The 16526-nt window shown below is 46.6% G+C and overlaps 1 protein-coding gene across 2 annotated transcripts in view; it reads right to left on the bottom strand.

Moving 5' to 3' along the window:
* Ralgps1 (Ral GEF with PH domain and SH3 binding motif 1) overlaps positions 1–16526 on the bottom strand; it is a 204777-nt gene that overhangs the window by 30682 nt on the left and 157569 nt on the right. For both annotated transcript variants that reach the window (XM_013021443.1, XM_013021444.1), the window contains exons 8-10: positions 8827–8964; positions 6652–6745; positions 2352–2419 (exon numbers count right to left, since the gene is read on the bottom strand). In XM_013021443.1, the coding sequence (XP_012876897.1) occupies positions 2352–2419; positions 6652–6745; positions 8827–8964 (300 nt within the window). The remainder of the gene's footprint in view (positions 1–2351; positions 2420–6651; positions 6746–8826; positions 8965–16526) is intronic.

Raw genomic sequence — 16526 nt, 5'->3', positions numbered from 1 at the left:
AGCAGCAGCTGGCTGTCAGGGAAGCTGGGGTCATTGATCACATGGGAGTCTCCCGGACACTCCCCAGCCCTCACATCCTGCTTCCGTGGCTGAGGCCAGGGATATGGAAAGCTAGTGGAAAACACTCCTGTGCGAGGGACTCACTCCTCGTGCAGAAACTGCTGGCCTCAGCACTTCTCCGGAAGGCTGTGCGGAGTCAGCAGCTGGCTGGTGCTAGACCTGCCTCCAAGGATAGGTGCCCATGGGGCCCAGTGAGGAGCTCCCAGCTGGGGCTAAGGGGAGAGCAGCTGACCATGGGCACTGACCCATAGCATGCTGGGTTCTAGGAATTCCACACTAGGTCAGTCCCTCACGGGGGGCTTTTACTCTGGTGGGGAAGACAGATGTGGAGCAAAGGAATACACGGCTGGCTGGCTTGGGAGACAGGCCCATCCAGAAGAGGGGGGTGCAGAGAGCTGCCTGCAGAAAGGTATGATACAAGGGTCAGCAAACCTCTGACAGCCCAGTCAGGAACTAGTTTTAGGCTTTGCAGGCCATAAGATCTTTGTTCTCATTACTCAACTCTGTCACTGCTGTGTGAAAAAGAAAAAACCAAACCAAACCAAACAACAACATCAAAACAAAACAAAACAAAAAAACCACAGACAAAAATGTCAGCCACGTGGCCACATTTCCCTCTACAGAGAATCAGGATGAGCCAGATTTGGCCAGAGCTTACGTCCCTGTGAGCAGAGGCTGGCCTGTCCAGGAGTGGGGTGAGGTTGGGAAAGGTTTCCCTGAGGCAGTGGCATTTAACTAAATGCTGAATGATTCAGTGACAGCAGCATAACATTGACAACCATTGATGATGACGCAGTGAGCATGCTCAGTGCCAGGCTCCGGCTGCTTTATACATATGACCTTAGTAAGTTCCCATAGCAGCCCTGTGAGGGATTTGGGTGCTGTACCCGCTTTACAAGTGTATAGTGCAGAACTGAGCATCGTGGAGGAACACGTCCACTGGGGGAGGGTTTTAGAACAAGAACAGAGATGGGAAGGTGGAGACAGTGCCAGGTGCTTTCCTTCAGTCACCCCTGCTTTAGCAAAGGAGGGAATGGGTTCCAAAAGAGACTGCAAAGACTTTTTAATACTTGGCTTGGGGGAACCCTGTGAAAATCAGGCTCTGGGCAGTACCATGATAACTTGGTACTAAGTTGTAGACAACAGGATCTTCGGAGGCTCTGAGATTTCCTTCTGCCAAGTCTGGGTGCCAGGTCAGGGTGCATTTTACAGGTCAGAAAAAGTGAGAATGGAAAGACACAGAAGCTAGAAGCCTACCCTGGAGGTGGGCAGAGGACCCTTGCAGGAAGGATGGCAGGAGGCTTTGCGGGCTCTGGGGTCCTAGTCCACTGGGACCTGTCCTCAGCTGGAATGTATCTGGGTGGTTTGAGCAGGCTGAAGGCTGGGCTAGGCAGCATCTAGTAGCTGCCCGCTCTTCCCAACAATCATCATAGATCACACTATGTGGTTGTCATCTTCCAGACTGACATTCCAACATTCCTGAGACTGATCCCATTTCACAGGCAAGGAAACTGAGGCCCAGAGGAGTGAAGTCACTTGTCTAAGGCTTCAATGGCTTAGAACCCAGGTTGATGTGACCATGAGCTCAAAGTAGTAGGAGGCCATGTTTGGTGCTCCCTTAGATTTTTCCTGAGCACTAAACAGCTGCCCGTACTTTTACAACATGCTGGTGCAGGCAGAGCACTTTAAAGACCTGCACTTGTCCAGGCATCACAACAACCCTATGCTGAGAAATCCAGTCTTAGCTCCATCCCAGGGAAGAGGCCACTGAAGACCTGTGTAAGCAACACAGCTAGGAAACAACAGAGCTCAGGTTCTCATAATCAAGGAGGAAGTATAGAGGAGTGGAGGAGGGGAGGGGAGGGGGAGAATGCCCGCAGGTATGCTTCCCCATTAAGTAAATAAATCTGAAGCCTGAGGAGGCGAGGCAGTGTCTGGTGGGTGGCATAATATGTTGGGTGTCTTGTGCATCCAGACTTGGGTGTGCTGGGGTACAGCTCAGATGACAAAGGTCCAAGTGTCCTGGAGGAGATCATGGGGTTTCCTCTACTTCACATATGCTCTTCACTCAGGGGTGACACTTCGGGCTGTTCAGTCCAAGCTCCTCCAGGGTCAGAGAAGCCCTCAGAAGTCCTATGTGTCAGAAGCCTGTCTGATGCATGCAGGGTCTGTGAGCAGACAGTTGAGTCTACCACTCTAAGGAATCAGTTGTGCAAGTCCCCCGTCCCGGCCCCCCAGCAGCCAGGTTTGGGATCTGGGTGGTTTTGCTCCCAGTGGAGTAGTTACAATACCTGCAAGATCTTCCTTGGAGGAGACCAGCCTTGGGGAGCTGCTTCCCGGTTCAATTCTGAGCGACAGTCTGCAAACAAAGATTTTTATAAGATCAGAGAGGCCCTAGGGGGTTGGGACAGGATGTGTGTGTGTGTATAGGTGTGTATAGGTGTGTAAGATCTGCTCCTGATCACCGCCCTCCTCCCTCTGATGTCTCAAAGAGCTTTCCATGATGAGGAAGCAGGGGTCTGGAAGGCAGATAAATGGGCAGTGTGTTAGTTCTCTCAACAATCCTGCAAAAAAGAACATTTCATAGTCAAGGAAACTGAGAAATGGTTAAGCAGATTCCTTCTTCAAATTCATGGGCTAACATGTGGGTCTTTCTGATGGAAAGGAAGGCTCCAAAGGAGCATGACTGGCAAAGTGGCGTGTCCTTTGTGGTGTGGAGACAGTCCCAGGAGGTGAAGGACACCCCAAGCCCACATATACGAAGCAGAGGCAGGCCTCCTACTCCTTCAGGCTCATCCCCAGAAGAGGGGCACCTAGGATCCAGCAGGAGGGAACCCCTGCCCACACATGAGAGAAGAGCCAGATGCCTCCTAAGCATTGCCACAGAATGTGGATGGGAGTAAAATGGAAACAAGAGTCCAGCAACATGGGAGACCTTGAATTATCAAAGAAGAAAGGGATAGTGCTGCCTCTTGGCTGGACCCAGGAGGCAGCCCTGGGGACAAGGAGAGCCCCTCAGGTGTTTGAAGTAAAGAAAGACTCACCAAAGATATGAGCTGAACAAAACCAAACTTGAAAAGTGCAATGCTGAAACAAAGAAATCGGATGAAATGGAGACTGACAGAAAGGACCAAATCAAAGACTGAAACCAGAGAGGGCTGGTAGAATACCTAAGTAGAAACAGACCACCCAGGGACCGACAAAAACTGAGGAGGAGACTGCAGCTTCAGAGGGCAGAGAACACCCAACACATGATCTCTGTGAGACAGAAGCCAAGAGCTGACACGGAAGAAGCCAGACAACCACCACTGGTGCTCATCTGCAGTGAAGAGAGAAGCCCAGCACAGTGCAGGGAGGTTTTTCTGTAAAGGATCCACCACTCTGAGGTCTTCCCAACCTGAGCTTCTGAACTTCCCAGATCTCATCAACCCCCAAGGCACCTCATCTATAAACTACGTTCAAGAGGGAAAACAACCAACAATTGAGAATGCCTACAACAGAATCCAGTGCCAGGAGGCACAAGGCAGGGAATTCAGGCTTGGGGGAGGGCAGAGGGTGGCTGGCAAAGCCAGGCCCATTGGACACACACATTTCCATGGAGAACTCAAGGAACTGTGATGGAGAAAAGGGGAGGACCCTGGTTCCTGATGAAATCCAGCTAAAGAAGGGATTGATGTAAAATACAGACTCCAGGAACAGAGAAGCTGCAGAGGAACAATGGTGGTAAGAACGAATTCTTTCAAAGTATGCAACAGTAGGAACTAGGATCTCTAACATGGTGTTAATGTTATAAACTTGGACTAAGTGATGCGCAAATAGCACAATTAACAAAGATCTGGAAGATGTTGAAGAGGAGGAGGAGGAAAAAGGAGAAGGAAGGGGAGGAGGAGGAGGAGGAGGGGGAGGATCGGCAGTGCTAACAGTTTCTAGCCAGAGCCAACTGGGAAACCTAGTTATGAGGACCCTGACTCAGGCCTCCTTGTTTTTCCTGACTCCTACTATAAATTTTAGAACATTCTTTTAGGAAATAATACCTCTTGAAATACAGAAATATTTAGAAGAGCAATTCCTTGCCTTTTATTTCCATTCCTTTTCCTGGCCAATGAAAAATTAAATTAGTATTTTAAGTTAACAATACTAATGGTAGGGCCGGGGATGTAGCTCCGTGGTACAGTGCTTGCCTACCATGTCCAGAAGCAGCCCTGGGTTTGATGCAAAACACCTCAAAAAAAAAAAAGTCAAGGGTAATATGATCTGACTTTTTCTAACATTTCAAATTCAGCTCAGGACCTTGATCTTGCTGATCAACTACTTGAGCCACACTTTAGCCCTTTTGGCTTCAGGTTGTTTTTCAGGATCTCACACTTCTTGCCTGGGCTAGCCCTGGCTCACAATCTTCTTCCCTATGCCTCTGCTATAACTAGGATTATAGCTATGCACCACCACACCCAGATTATTTTTTGAAATGGGGTCTTGCTAGGTTTTTACTTACAATGGCCTCAAACAGTGTTCTTCCCAATCTCTGCCTCTCAAGTAGCTCTATTAGTACTGTCCACAACTTGAATCCATTTATCCTTGTTTATGTATATATAATGGACATGCTTTCTTGGTGGTTGGACTTCGGGTAATTTTAAATCAATAAAATAGATTAACAGCTAAGGAAGACAAAGCATTGGTTGGGCTTCTTGGTATGGTTTCTCAAAGCAGATTGGGACAGGATGATGGAAGTACAATGTCATCGATGTCTGACCAAGCCTGAAGCCTTGGGGGTGAAGAGCCAGCTTCCAGATGTGAGTTGTCTAGGAACTGTGTACTGGTTGATCCTCATAGGCTCCCTACCTCCTGCCACTCCAAATAGGACCCTTTTCTGGGTTTTCCCATTCTGGCCACAACAAAGGGCCTCTGTAAACCCCAGGCTGGCTGCAGAGCAAGGGGTGCTTCACGTCCTTCAGAATAGAAGGAGTAATTACTCATAATCTGTAGCTTGCCAAGGATTGTCTCATGGTCACAAGTATTTATAGACCCTTTTCTCCCTAAAGCATATTAATGTTAATGAAAAACTACTGTCTTTTTAATCACAAAACTGGTACATGAATGGAAAATATTATCCCAGAAACTAAGTGGGAATAATTTTACACTCCAGGCCATTCTTTTTAGGAACAGCAAATGCTCTGTAAATAAAATGAGCTCAGTTTGTGATGAACATAATTTTAATGGTGACTTCTGGCTTTTATCTGTGTTTTTTATTATTATGCAATAGATCATAATTTTATATCATTCTTTATTATGACAAATTATTTTATAATAACAACTAAGACATTACGTTCCCAAAGATCTTTAGAACCACACAGGGAGCTATGAGAAAAGACGAATCTCTGGCTCTACACTACATGCCTGGGTAGTTAGGAAGTGTTTTATTCAGGTGGCTCTGGCCTGACACATAGCCAGAGTGGTGAGCTCTTGTTCAGAGCTCAGGTGTCTCCGTCAGGTGGACACTAGATAGCTCCTCCCCAAATCTCCTGAGCAATGCTAGCGGCTAAGGTTTAGTTTTTGCTGACTTAGATGAATACCAAGGAACCAGGAAGATAAGTTTTGTGTAGGCACAAACTAGAAGATTCAAAGAAATTGCGGCATACTGGAAATAGTATGACAAGTAAGACAAGATATAGAAAAATACCTATAAAGTGACATTTAGGTGGCAAATGATCCATTTCAAGATACTGGGCCTTGCCTCTTTTTTTCTTTTCTTCTTTTTTATTGTTGTTATAAAGGTGATGTACAGAGGGGTTACTGTTTCATAAGTCAGGTAATCAGTATATTTCTTTTTTGGCAGTGTCACCCCTTCCTTCCTTTGCTCTCTGAGTCCTGTTTCTTATCAGGTTCTGTGACAAAGTATGGAGGTTCTTAGTTGACCTCAACCTCAAGAGGAGCCAAGAGGACATTCAACCAATATGGCAACAAAACATCCTCTCCCCAAATGCAAAGCAATGCTGGACAAATTCCCAGGGCCACCAATGAAGAAGGAACTGAGAATCAGAGCAGGAAAGATGAATCCAAATAGAAGATGAACCAAAGGGTCTACAGAGCTATTTCTGAGAAGAGGGTCTACCTATAAGGGGTAGGGGTGGGGGACACAGGAATAGTGGTGGAGGCCATGGCCAGTGCAAGACAGAAGAGTCCTGCAAGGAACTGAGATCTACAAAACATGGAGAACTCTGCTTGTTGGTGTGGAGATATAGCCAGAAAGCCACCTCTGGCAAGAAACAGAGAGGCAAGCCAGTGCCATGACTCGTGTGAAGTACACGTGCATACCTCCAAGGCCATGTGAGAAGGCTGCACTGAGACATAAACCAGCAGCTGCCTTGGGCCAGGGGCCTTGTGGGTGGGGGCAAGTTGGGTATGGGGGCTGATTGCTGTGGGTTCAGGGAGTGGTCTCACTACCTGAAGCATTGTGGGTAATGGGACCTGGGAGACCTGCACCAGGCTGTTCATTGGTCCCAATAAGGACAAGGCTGCCACAGGGATCCAAGTGCTGAGGACAACAGCACTTGGGGTTGGGTAGGCCAGAGTCAGCAGTGGGAGGGGACTTACTTGTAGTTGTCATCTTCCACAAACTTCTGGAGCTCTTCAATGTAGCGAACTGACTTCAGGTACTTCTGCACGTGGGGCAGGGTGGTAAGGTGATCTGAAAAATACCAAAAAAACCCCAGAGGCTCCAGTCTCAGAGCCCAAAACAGTGGCCCATTGATTTCCCTCTGGATTCTCCTAGTTCTCTGGCCAAGAAACTGAGGCCTCCATTCAGAGCTCTAAACTGGGAAAAGATGGTGCCCACTTCCAGATCACACCAGAACTGGGAATCTGTTCCCTTACCAAGTTTCGCCTAGGGATAACCGGCAAGCCCCCGTGACTGCCTACCATGTGTGTGACACCAATGAAAGACCCATAGAGCTCAACTGAGACAGTAGCCGTGGCTGGAGCTGCTGATCATCTCAAGTCCTGAGAAGAAAGGAGAGGCCTGACACCAGAGCCAGGATCTATACAAGGTGACTTGCAGTGACCACTTGTTCTAACCTTCACCCCAAATCTCATGTGGGAGAAATAATATCCCTATTGTCCACAGGAAGAGACAGACCACAGACAAAGGCTGCATTGCTGAGTGGCAGAGCCGGATATTGACTCCAGGTCATCTCAAGCTTATGTTTCTTCTCTTTATAGAGTGACTGACACCAGGCCCTCTCCCCTGACCCTTATGGTCACTGCACTCCTGAGAGTTCTATGGTGCAACAGACATGTCAAGGGGAAGGTGGAGGGAGAGGAAGGCTTGGAATGGAGCAGAGGAAGAGGGAGAGCCCTCATTTTCTAGGCTTTGAGAATCTTGAAGGCCAGCCTCTAAACTGAGATTCTGAACATTGTTTTGTTTATTTAATTCCTCAGTCCTTGTCTCTGAAAAGAGGACAATGACACCTGCTTTACAAGCTGATGATGGGTGGGATGGCATGGGGGGAGGGGCATGCAGGAATCACAGTGGGAAAAGCAATGTTCTCTGAACTCTGGGTAATGTGAGGGACTGCACTAAGGACTTAGCAAGAGCATAGCTTGTTTTCACACCCAAGTGAGCTTGGACAGGACAGAATGACTTCAAGTGGCAGCATGTGAGTCTGCCTGACCCTATGTCCAGTATCTATGACTGTTCTGATGGCCAGTAGGACAAGGTGCTGGCCTGTCTGTAAGTTGAGGCACTGGGAGAGAAAGTGCCTGCCTGATCTGGGCTGTGGATCTGCCATCCCATCGTGGGAAGTCTGTGAGCCCACCCTGGCTCCACTGTGCTGCTCCTAGATGGATGCTGTAGTTCTCTTAGCCTGTACGTGCAGGTGGGGCTGGCTTGTTTTTTTCACCCTCTTGGTTCACCCAGACTTGTACTCCTCTACCCTCTTGTGAAACCCCTGCTTTAGAGAGGCACATTCTCCCCTCTGTTGTTCATGACTTCTGCCTGGTGGCTTGCACCCACTCATAAAGGAGTAGGGCACATGGCTCACAATTCAGTTCCACATTCATAAATCTACCATCTTCTTGGATAAAATCAGTGTCTTCGTGGATTCAGCATTCTGACTTCTCAGTTCTAATAACCTTTCTTCCATCCATTCCCAGCACCTGCTGTTACAGGTGGTGACACATGGATAGGGCCATGTGTAGCAGAGCCTGGCCAGCGGCTTACCAAGTCATTCCCCCTCTCCTTCATACCCATAGCTAGGGCATATTGCATCGCCTCCTGTGGCAGAAATGATGTATACCTTTTGCAAGTTTGGCCCATAAAACCAACCTTGTATGCTTCTCTGTCTTCTGCTGCTGCCACCTGGGTGCATATGTGGAGGCTTCTGGGCTCATAGGAGGCAGCAGAGTCACAGGTGGAAGGAATCTCCTCCTAAATCTGCTTTGAGGAGAGCACCTGAGAACTGTCCGCCAAGCCTTTCATGAATGAGTGCCCCAGAAACCACAGATCTGAGCTCTACACTCACTGAACAGCCTTCTTAGTAACTCAGCCATTTTTGGCTTGTTTTCCCCATCTGCAATATAGCAATAATCCTATCTAGTTCACAGAGATCAAACCGATGTGTAGAGGATCTGCTAAACATTTGGAACACAAGATTGTAAAATGAAGAGCTTTGTGAGGACTGCCAGGTTTCTGGAGCTTTCTAATGGCTAAGATGCCGGATCCAAATTTCAGTGATACAGGGTTTCATAATTCCAACAACCAAGGGTACTCACCGTAGCTGCAGGAAACTTGTAAGTCAGCAATTATTCGTAAGATGTTGTTCATCTGATTGGATCTTTGTTCATTTTCCATGATGCTCCCAGAGGCAGGATATGCAGAATCAATGTAGATTAAATCCAGAAGATAGATCCCTAAAATTAAAGAAGATATTTAATTATGGAAAGAGTGCATGGCTAATCACAAGAGATGAGCACAAGCAGCCCTGCTCTGTAAGAAGAAAGCATGAAACCAGAGACACTATTTGGGCTTGAATTCCAATTCTGACTGCTCAGTTTTCATACAGACTGCTCAACTATAAATCAAACATCTGAGTAACAACCAAAATGATGCTGGTGGGTTTGAGTTTTAGCATTTCTGGCTCACATAGTTTCCAACAATAAGCTTTTCCTTGTAACAAAGTAAGATAAAATGGACCTGAAAAAGATACATATTGATGGTTTTCAACTAATAATGTTTAGTAGGTCTAAGGTGTCATGTACAGGAGAACACAAACATACACAATCACAAATAACACAAATTAATTAAGTGACAAAATAAGCAATTTAAAATGGGATATCTGGAAAGAGAGGTGTGGCTCAAACTTTAAAGTACCAGTCTTTGAGTGAAAAACAGGACACTTCTCAGTCCAAAAATTAACACCAGCCAGAGACTTCGCTCAAAGGCATGTAATAAGAAAGTAAGTTATATGATATGAAAGCATGACTATGACAGGTCAGTGATGCAGAGGGGAGGGTCTCAGGACAAATCTTCTGTGGGGAGAGGAAAGAAGACTGGCTCCACAGCTTCAGTCTGTCTGGACATGTGGGCAGACAGAGGGCCACATGTGTTTCTAGCAGCTCTCTGTGGTCCCACCTATAAAGTAGTGCATGGCAAACAAGGAAAGATGGTATCAGTGAAAACCCAGCTGATGGAGAAGATTCGATGATTTCAAATTTAAGTTCATGGAGCACCATCTCATTAAACCCCACTAAGCAAAAAACTGCTAAAAATGAAAGTGAATTCAACAAAGCCACAACCACATATGCATATAAACATATATGTGCCTATATATGCACATGTATATGTACATTGGTATGTGTGTATCTATGATATAGTATTATAATAACAAAATCTATAAACTTGGTTCTATGTAAATAAAAATACAGTTATTGCCGGGCACCAGTGACTCACGCCTGTAATTCTAGCTACTCAGGAGGCTGAGATCTGAGGATCATGGTTCAAAGCCATCCTGGGCAGGAAAAGTCCATGAGACTCTTATTTCCAATAAACCACTAGAAAACTGGAAGTGGCTCAAGTGGTAGAGCACTTGCCTTGAGCTGAAGAGCTGAGGGATAGTGCCCAAGCCCAGAGTTCAAGCCCCATAACCAACAACAACAACAAAAACCAACCAAACAAACAAAAACCAGTTATTTTCAAATACCTATGGAAAAGTTACAAAAGCTGATTTATACTATATTACAAAGAGAAGCTCACTGTTGGGCATAGGTTTATGCCTAAATCCTAACTATTCTTGAGGTAGAGGTCAGGAGAATCAAGGTTCCTGGCAAAAAAATTCATGACCTCCTTCTCAACCAATAAAAGCTGGGCATAACAGTATTACCTGACATCCCAATTACATGGGAAATAGGAGCATCTTGGTACAGGACAGCCTGGGCATAAAGGCAAGATCCTATTTTAAAAAATCACTAAAGCAAAAGGGCTGGGGGTATGGCTCAAGCAGAACGCCTGCCTAGCAAGTGCCAAGGGCCTGATTTTTTTTGCAGTACTGAAAAAAGAAAAGAAAAGGAAGGAAGGTAGATTATGAAGTCCTAAAAATTAAATGTCTCACATTATTTTTGACTATCCTATGATAAACCTAAGGTTTAAATATAGGAAAATTCTAATTACTTGAAAACATATACACATACACACTCATCAGTAATTTATAGGTTAAAAAAATCCTAAAATAAAAGATCTATTTGAAGACATGACAATGAGAACACTACATATTAAAAGTATAGTTCTGGCCAAAGTGGTCATCAGAGGAAAACTTTTAGCCTTAAGAGTTGCTATTAAATTACTAAGGATTTTACAGACATGGGAGTTAACCTGATACTTAATGTAGGAGTTTTGCCTGGATGGTTGAGAATTACCCAGAGAATTACATTGACATTTATTATCTTATTTGTCCTTCCAACAATGCATTCTGTAGAGGATGAAAAGGAAAACTCAGAGAGGGTTTGTAAACTGCTTGAAGCCACACAACTGGTAAATGGAAATGGTTGTCAAATCCCGTTCCACCTCCTCTGTCACTACAGTGGACCACTATGCTATGAGTCATTTCTCTGCTTCTAAAATAGCTCATTGTTACGGGAAACTGTTAAATCACAGAAACATATGCTAGTACTTCTCATAGGGGCCATATCCACATCCTTTCTTCCTGGCGGCACCATTTTCAAAATCTTAGCAATTGGAAACAATTTTCCTTGTATAGAAGCTCCAAGCTTGGTAAGTTTGAGTCCACCAATTTTATACTTTCTTTTGACTTTACTTTTCCTCTTCCCTCTTAAAAATGCAACTCTCTGAGGATTCCACAACGGCAATCCTGAAAATCCCATTACTGCTTCAACCACAACAAAAAGCTGGTGCTAAGCAGGGAAGGAGGGCTGTGGGCCATGAGGCAGCAGGGTTCCAGATGCACGAACACTCCAGCTTGCTGATTCAGAGAGTCTGGGCGAAAGGAGAGCAGGCCCAGGAGCTGAGACACTGCAAATCAGGGTAAGGCCAGAGGGTCGACTACAAGGCAGAACTTATTCCCCCCAGAAGGAGGGCGAGACAGAGACACTAAGGAGCTGCCCACAGCCTCAGAGCCTCACACGTGTGCTGGTGTCTTTACTAGCTCTTTCTGGTGGCAGCTCCAGTGTTTTCCTATTCAACATTGGAAACACAGAGAGCACCGCCGCTTGGCGGGCTCCCCTATGCTACCCCATGAGGACAATGTGGCCCTTTGGCTTGTTCTGTGGTCCTGCAGGATTCTGAGCAGTAGTGCTCTACATACAGAGGCTAGAGCAGTGCACCTACAAGAGACAGCATGCCATTTCTGCACAGCTCCTCCCCCTGCTCTGACCCTCTTACATGTACCCTAGAGACACGAGTGTCTGAGTGTCTCACTACTGCATAAGAGATGGAGAGATGGAGTCCACTGACATGCCCACAATTCTCCTCTGCAAAGAGGAACCACCACATAGATAGCCCTGCACTCCCACAACAAACATGATCATGGTTCAAGGGAAGCTTTGTGTGTCATATTAGTCCATGATAGGAAATATTTACATACATGAAGCATAGTGAAATTATAAGAATAACCACCTCTGGCAGAGGCCATGCCAGGCACTGTGCAGAGCGCTCTAGTGGTCACAGCAATTCAAACAGATGCTTGTCTGTATCACTTGTATACTAACTCTTGACTTGACACCAGACCTAAGGCCCTGAGAATGGGACCGGGTCCTGTTTTTGAGTGTCCCAGCATCTGGAACAGGACACCCAGGAAGTTTGTGGTAAAAATCAACTGAAAAAGGCGAAAATGAGGGAGGGGGTAAAACTGTTCATAAAGAAATGAACTCATTATCTTACTTATATAACTGGAGCCCTCTATACATCACCTTTACAATAGAATTTAAATTTTATATAAAAAAATGAATGTGTGTTTTGCTTGGCCCATACGACAATCTTATGAAGCATATCTTGGTTACCCTTGGCTTATAGCCAAAGAAGGAGATACTGACACAAATGTTGATGAAACTGCTAATGTTCACAGAGTACATACTAGTTAGGTGCTAAACTAAGAGCTTGGGCTTGAGTACTGAGTTGTAAGAACACTGTTGTCCTGGGGGTTTTATCCGACTCTTACAGAGGAAGGAACAGAAGGTGAATGAGATTACATAGTAGAGAAGTGGTAGAGGCAAGATTCCCACACAGGTCTGTCTTGGCTGCTATACTGTTGGTTGGTTCTTCTTTTACTCCAGCAACATCTGCTGGCACCAGACAGTCAGTGAGGTGAGACAGGGACATAGCAGAACCTAGGGGACCTAAGCTCTTCCTTCCTGATTCCTCCTTTGGGATCACCATTACGTAGGAGGGGTCGTGATGGCACTGTGGCTACCAGTACCACCTACTGCTTTCCACCTCCCTCATCTGTCTTAGCTCCTTTTGTCAGTGGCCCACCCAGGCTTGAGGGCCCTGCCAGCTCTGCCACATGACAGGCAGCTGCAGTATAAGAGAGAGAATGTGGCACTTAGAGCCAGGAGACTTGGAGCACTGATTCTGCCACCTCCCAACTGGGTGGCCTCAGATAAGTCTGTCTGCTTCCCAGGGCCTCAGTTTCCTTGACTGTGAATGGGGAAGTGTCTGTTGTTGAAGGACTCTCCTGGCCTAGGGATAGGACCACCAGAGTGGCTAAGAAGCCAGGCTAACCCCAACTTGGCTTCCTTGTGAGGTCCTGCTGGGAGTGGCAGTGGGATGTCAATGGAGGGGTGGCCCAGCTGTGTTTGCCATAGCCATGAATGGTGTCCAGATGCCAGCCACAGCCACATGGGGGCCACCCCTGGCTGGACCAGTCCTGGCAGTGTCCATCTGGATTAGGACAGCACAGCTCCTGTTTCCATGTACACAGACGACACTACACTGTTGGCCCCTGAAGATGCAGAGTAATAAGACCAGCCTGGGGCTTTGGCTGCCATGGAGTTGAGTAGCGCCAAGGACTGGGTTAGACTGGGAGGGGCCCACATGGGGTGGGGATGAGTGAGGGACAGCTGAACAGCAAGGGTGGGCCCTGCTGGGCTCACAGGACCTTCACAGCACCGTGAGCAGGTATTCTCGTCCCTTCTCGCCCCTCCTCGCCGTACAGATGAGGAAACAAGCTTGGGGAGAAAGGTGGCTGGGCCAAGATCACACAGCTCTCAGAAAAGCTAAATTGGACCTGTCTGACTTCAAAGGTTTATGACAGAGAACAGTGCTGGGGCGGGGACCCTGCCAATTCTGCCTCCTAACCTGGACTCAAGCTTCCCACCAGAGATGTCCACAGGACGCCCGGGCCCAAGGAGAGGGCGCCAGGCCGACAAAGGAAGTGCTCTCCCAAACAGACCCCTGCTATGAGGCTGAGGGACACCGCGGGCCCGTGGTGGTGCAGAGCCCTCTGCGAGCCCAGTGCTCATGGCTTGGCTGAGCCAAGGCCCGTGGCTGGCCCGGGCTTCCCGCAGGCCCAGGGACTCACTGCACCCTTGTTCTCCCATCGCCAACCCGTCTCGCTTCCAGCCCGAGTCTGGTTTTGGTTTTTCTCACATGGATATCTTTTCAAAAAGGAAAATTCTGCTGTGTTGAGGGGAAAAAAACAGCACACACACACACACACACACACACACACACACACACACGCACACACGCACGCGCACACACACCCTTCCGCAGCATCGTAATGAAAATGGTCTGTATTTCCATCTTATGCTTTCTATTTTTTTCTCTTTTTCAGTTTCAAGATAAAAGACTCCCCCACCCCTCACCCCCATTCTCCTACTCTGCCTAAAAAGACGACTTTCAGAATTCAGGAATAAAGAGTGCTGGCACCCAGAGCTACACTTGTGTGGTTCATGACATAAACTGTCCTGATAAGTTCCAAGTGAAATAACAGAGCAAATGCTTATTAGGGTTTGCGTGGTCTTTAAGATAGCATAAAACAATGGCATTTTCTGCAGGCTGGTCTGACTCCCTAAGAAAAAGAAGACTGTGAGTATTAATTTGTGTCTGCCAATTGATTCCACACATGCAAAGCAGTAACTCTAGAATGAATCCTATGTAAGCCTTATGAGAAAGAAGCCTGTTGGACGTTTACTGTCATGGAGACAAATGTTTGCCATGTCTGCAGAAAGTGGGCAGCTCGGCCCCAACAGTCACATGTCAGGTGGTGAGAAGCCATGTTTTTTTCAGAAGAACACGTGGCCTCATTTATGTCTTGCTGTTGGTGGCTCATGAATCATAAAGGCACGTGGGCGAAGTCCTGCAGTCTGGACAGAATCCTGGGGTCCAGGAGAGCCAAACCTTGGCCAAGTTCCCGGAGGTGAAATGAGGATACAGCCATAAATCTTCTCAGCTCTGGGGCTTATCTAGCAATCTATAGGGGCAGAAAATAACTACTGTGTATAATAATCCCTCTCACCCCACCCCCCTCAGTGCTAGGATGGCACAGCACATGCTGGGTTTCTGATCAAGAGAGAAAGGGGTCAAGAAGGCATCAAGCTGGCCACTGTTAATGGGCTTATTTTGTGATAGGCACTGTGTTCCATGTATCATCTCATTTAATTCTTCAATAACTTTACTGGCACAGGAAAAGAAGCTGATACTTTGGTCTGTCCAACATCCACTTCTTACCCTTTTGGAAATGGCCCTCAATCTTCCTTGGGGAAAATTGTACCTCCCACACTCATAATCCCTGTGGTTTTGGTGGGTCTGGAGCAATTCCACTTCTTTCTCTGCCCCAAGGGTAAAAACAAAATTGAAAAAAAAATAACTGGTAAAAAAAAAGTACTCACCAAATAACTCAGAGATGCAAAGAGAAACTAAAATCACAAATTATATACATCTAATGCAGTGAAAGCCTTGTAACTCTTCTCAGAGAAAAATTCATAGGTTCAAATGATTTCAATCATAATTGAGAAATTTTAAACAATTAAATGGGTAGGGTACTGGTGGCTCACACCTATAGCTTTTCAGGAGTGGGTAAGATCTGATGTTTACTATTCAGAGCCAGTCTGGGCAGGAAAGTTTGTGAGATTCTTATCTCTAATTAACCAGCAAAAAGCCAGAAGTGGAGTTGTGACTCAAGTGGTAGAGTACTAGTTGGAGCTAAAAAGTTAAGGACAGCCAGGCGCTGGTGGCTCACGCCTGTAATCCTAGCTACTCAGGAGGCTGAGATCTGAGGATGGCGGTTTAAAGCCAGCCTGGGCAGGAGAGACCGTGAGACTCCTATCTCCAATAAACCACCAGAAAACCGGAAGTGGCACTGTAGCTGAAGTGGTAGAGCTCTCGCCTTGAGCTGAAGAGCTGAGGGACAGTGCCCAGGCCCAGAGTTTAAGCCCCACGGCCAACCAAAAAAAAAAAAAAAGCTAAGGACAGTGACCAGGGTCAGAGTTCAAGCTCCAGTACTGGCACAATAAATAAGTAAATAAATAAATAGTATTCATTATATAGAATTAGAAAAGGACGGGGTGCTGGTGGCTCACACCTGTAATCTTATCCTAGCTACTCAGCAGGCTGAGATCTGAGGGTTGCCATTCAAAGCCAGTCTGGGCAGGAAAGTCCAAGAGACTCTTATCTCCAATTAACCAGAAGTGGCACTTTAGCTCCAGTGGTAGAGTGCTCACCTTGAGCTGAAGAGCTCAGGGACAGCACCCAAGGCCCAGAATTCAAGCCCCACAACTGACCAAAAAAAAAAAAAAGAATTAGAAAAGGAATAAACAAGATAAAAAGGAAAACACAAAATATAGAAGCAGATAAGGATACAGGTGGACCTGTTGCAACAATGAGAAGTACAAGTTGTCATGTCCAAAACGAGCTTTACAATGTCAGTGCGGGGGTGGGGGTGGGGGTGGGGAAGGAGGGGGAAGGAGAAGGATTGGGATTGGGGGGAGGGGGGAGGCTGGGAAGGGATGTAAACCAAAGG

This window comes from Dipodomys ordii, unplaced genomic scaffold, assembly GCF_000151885.1.
Source record: "Dipodomys ordii isolate 6190 unplaced genomic scaffold, Dord_2.0 Scaffold55, whole genome shotgun sequence".
NCBI lineage: Eukaryota > Metazoa > Chordata > Mammalia > Rodentia > Heteromyidae > Dipodomys > Dipodomys ordii.
Note: the sequence above shows the minus strand (reverse complement) of the source record. Positions and strands in the feature narration are given on the sequence as shown.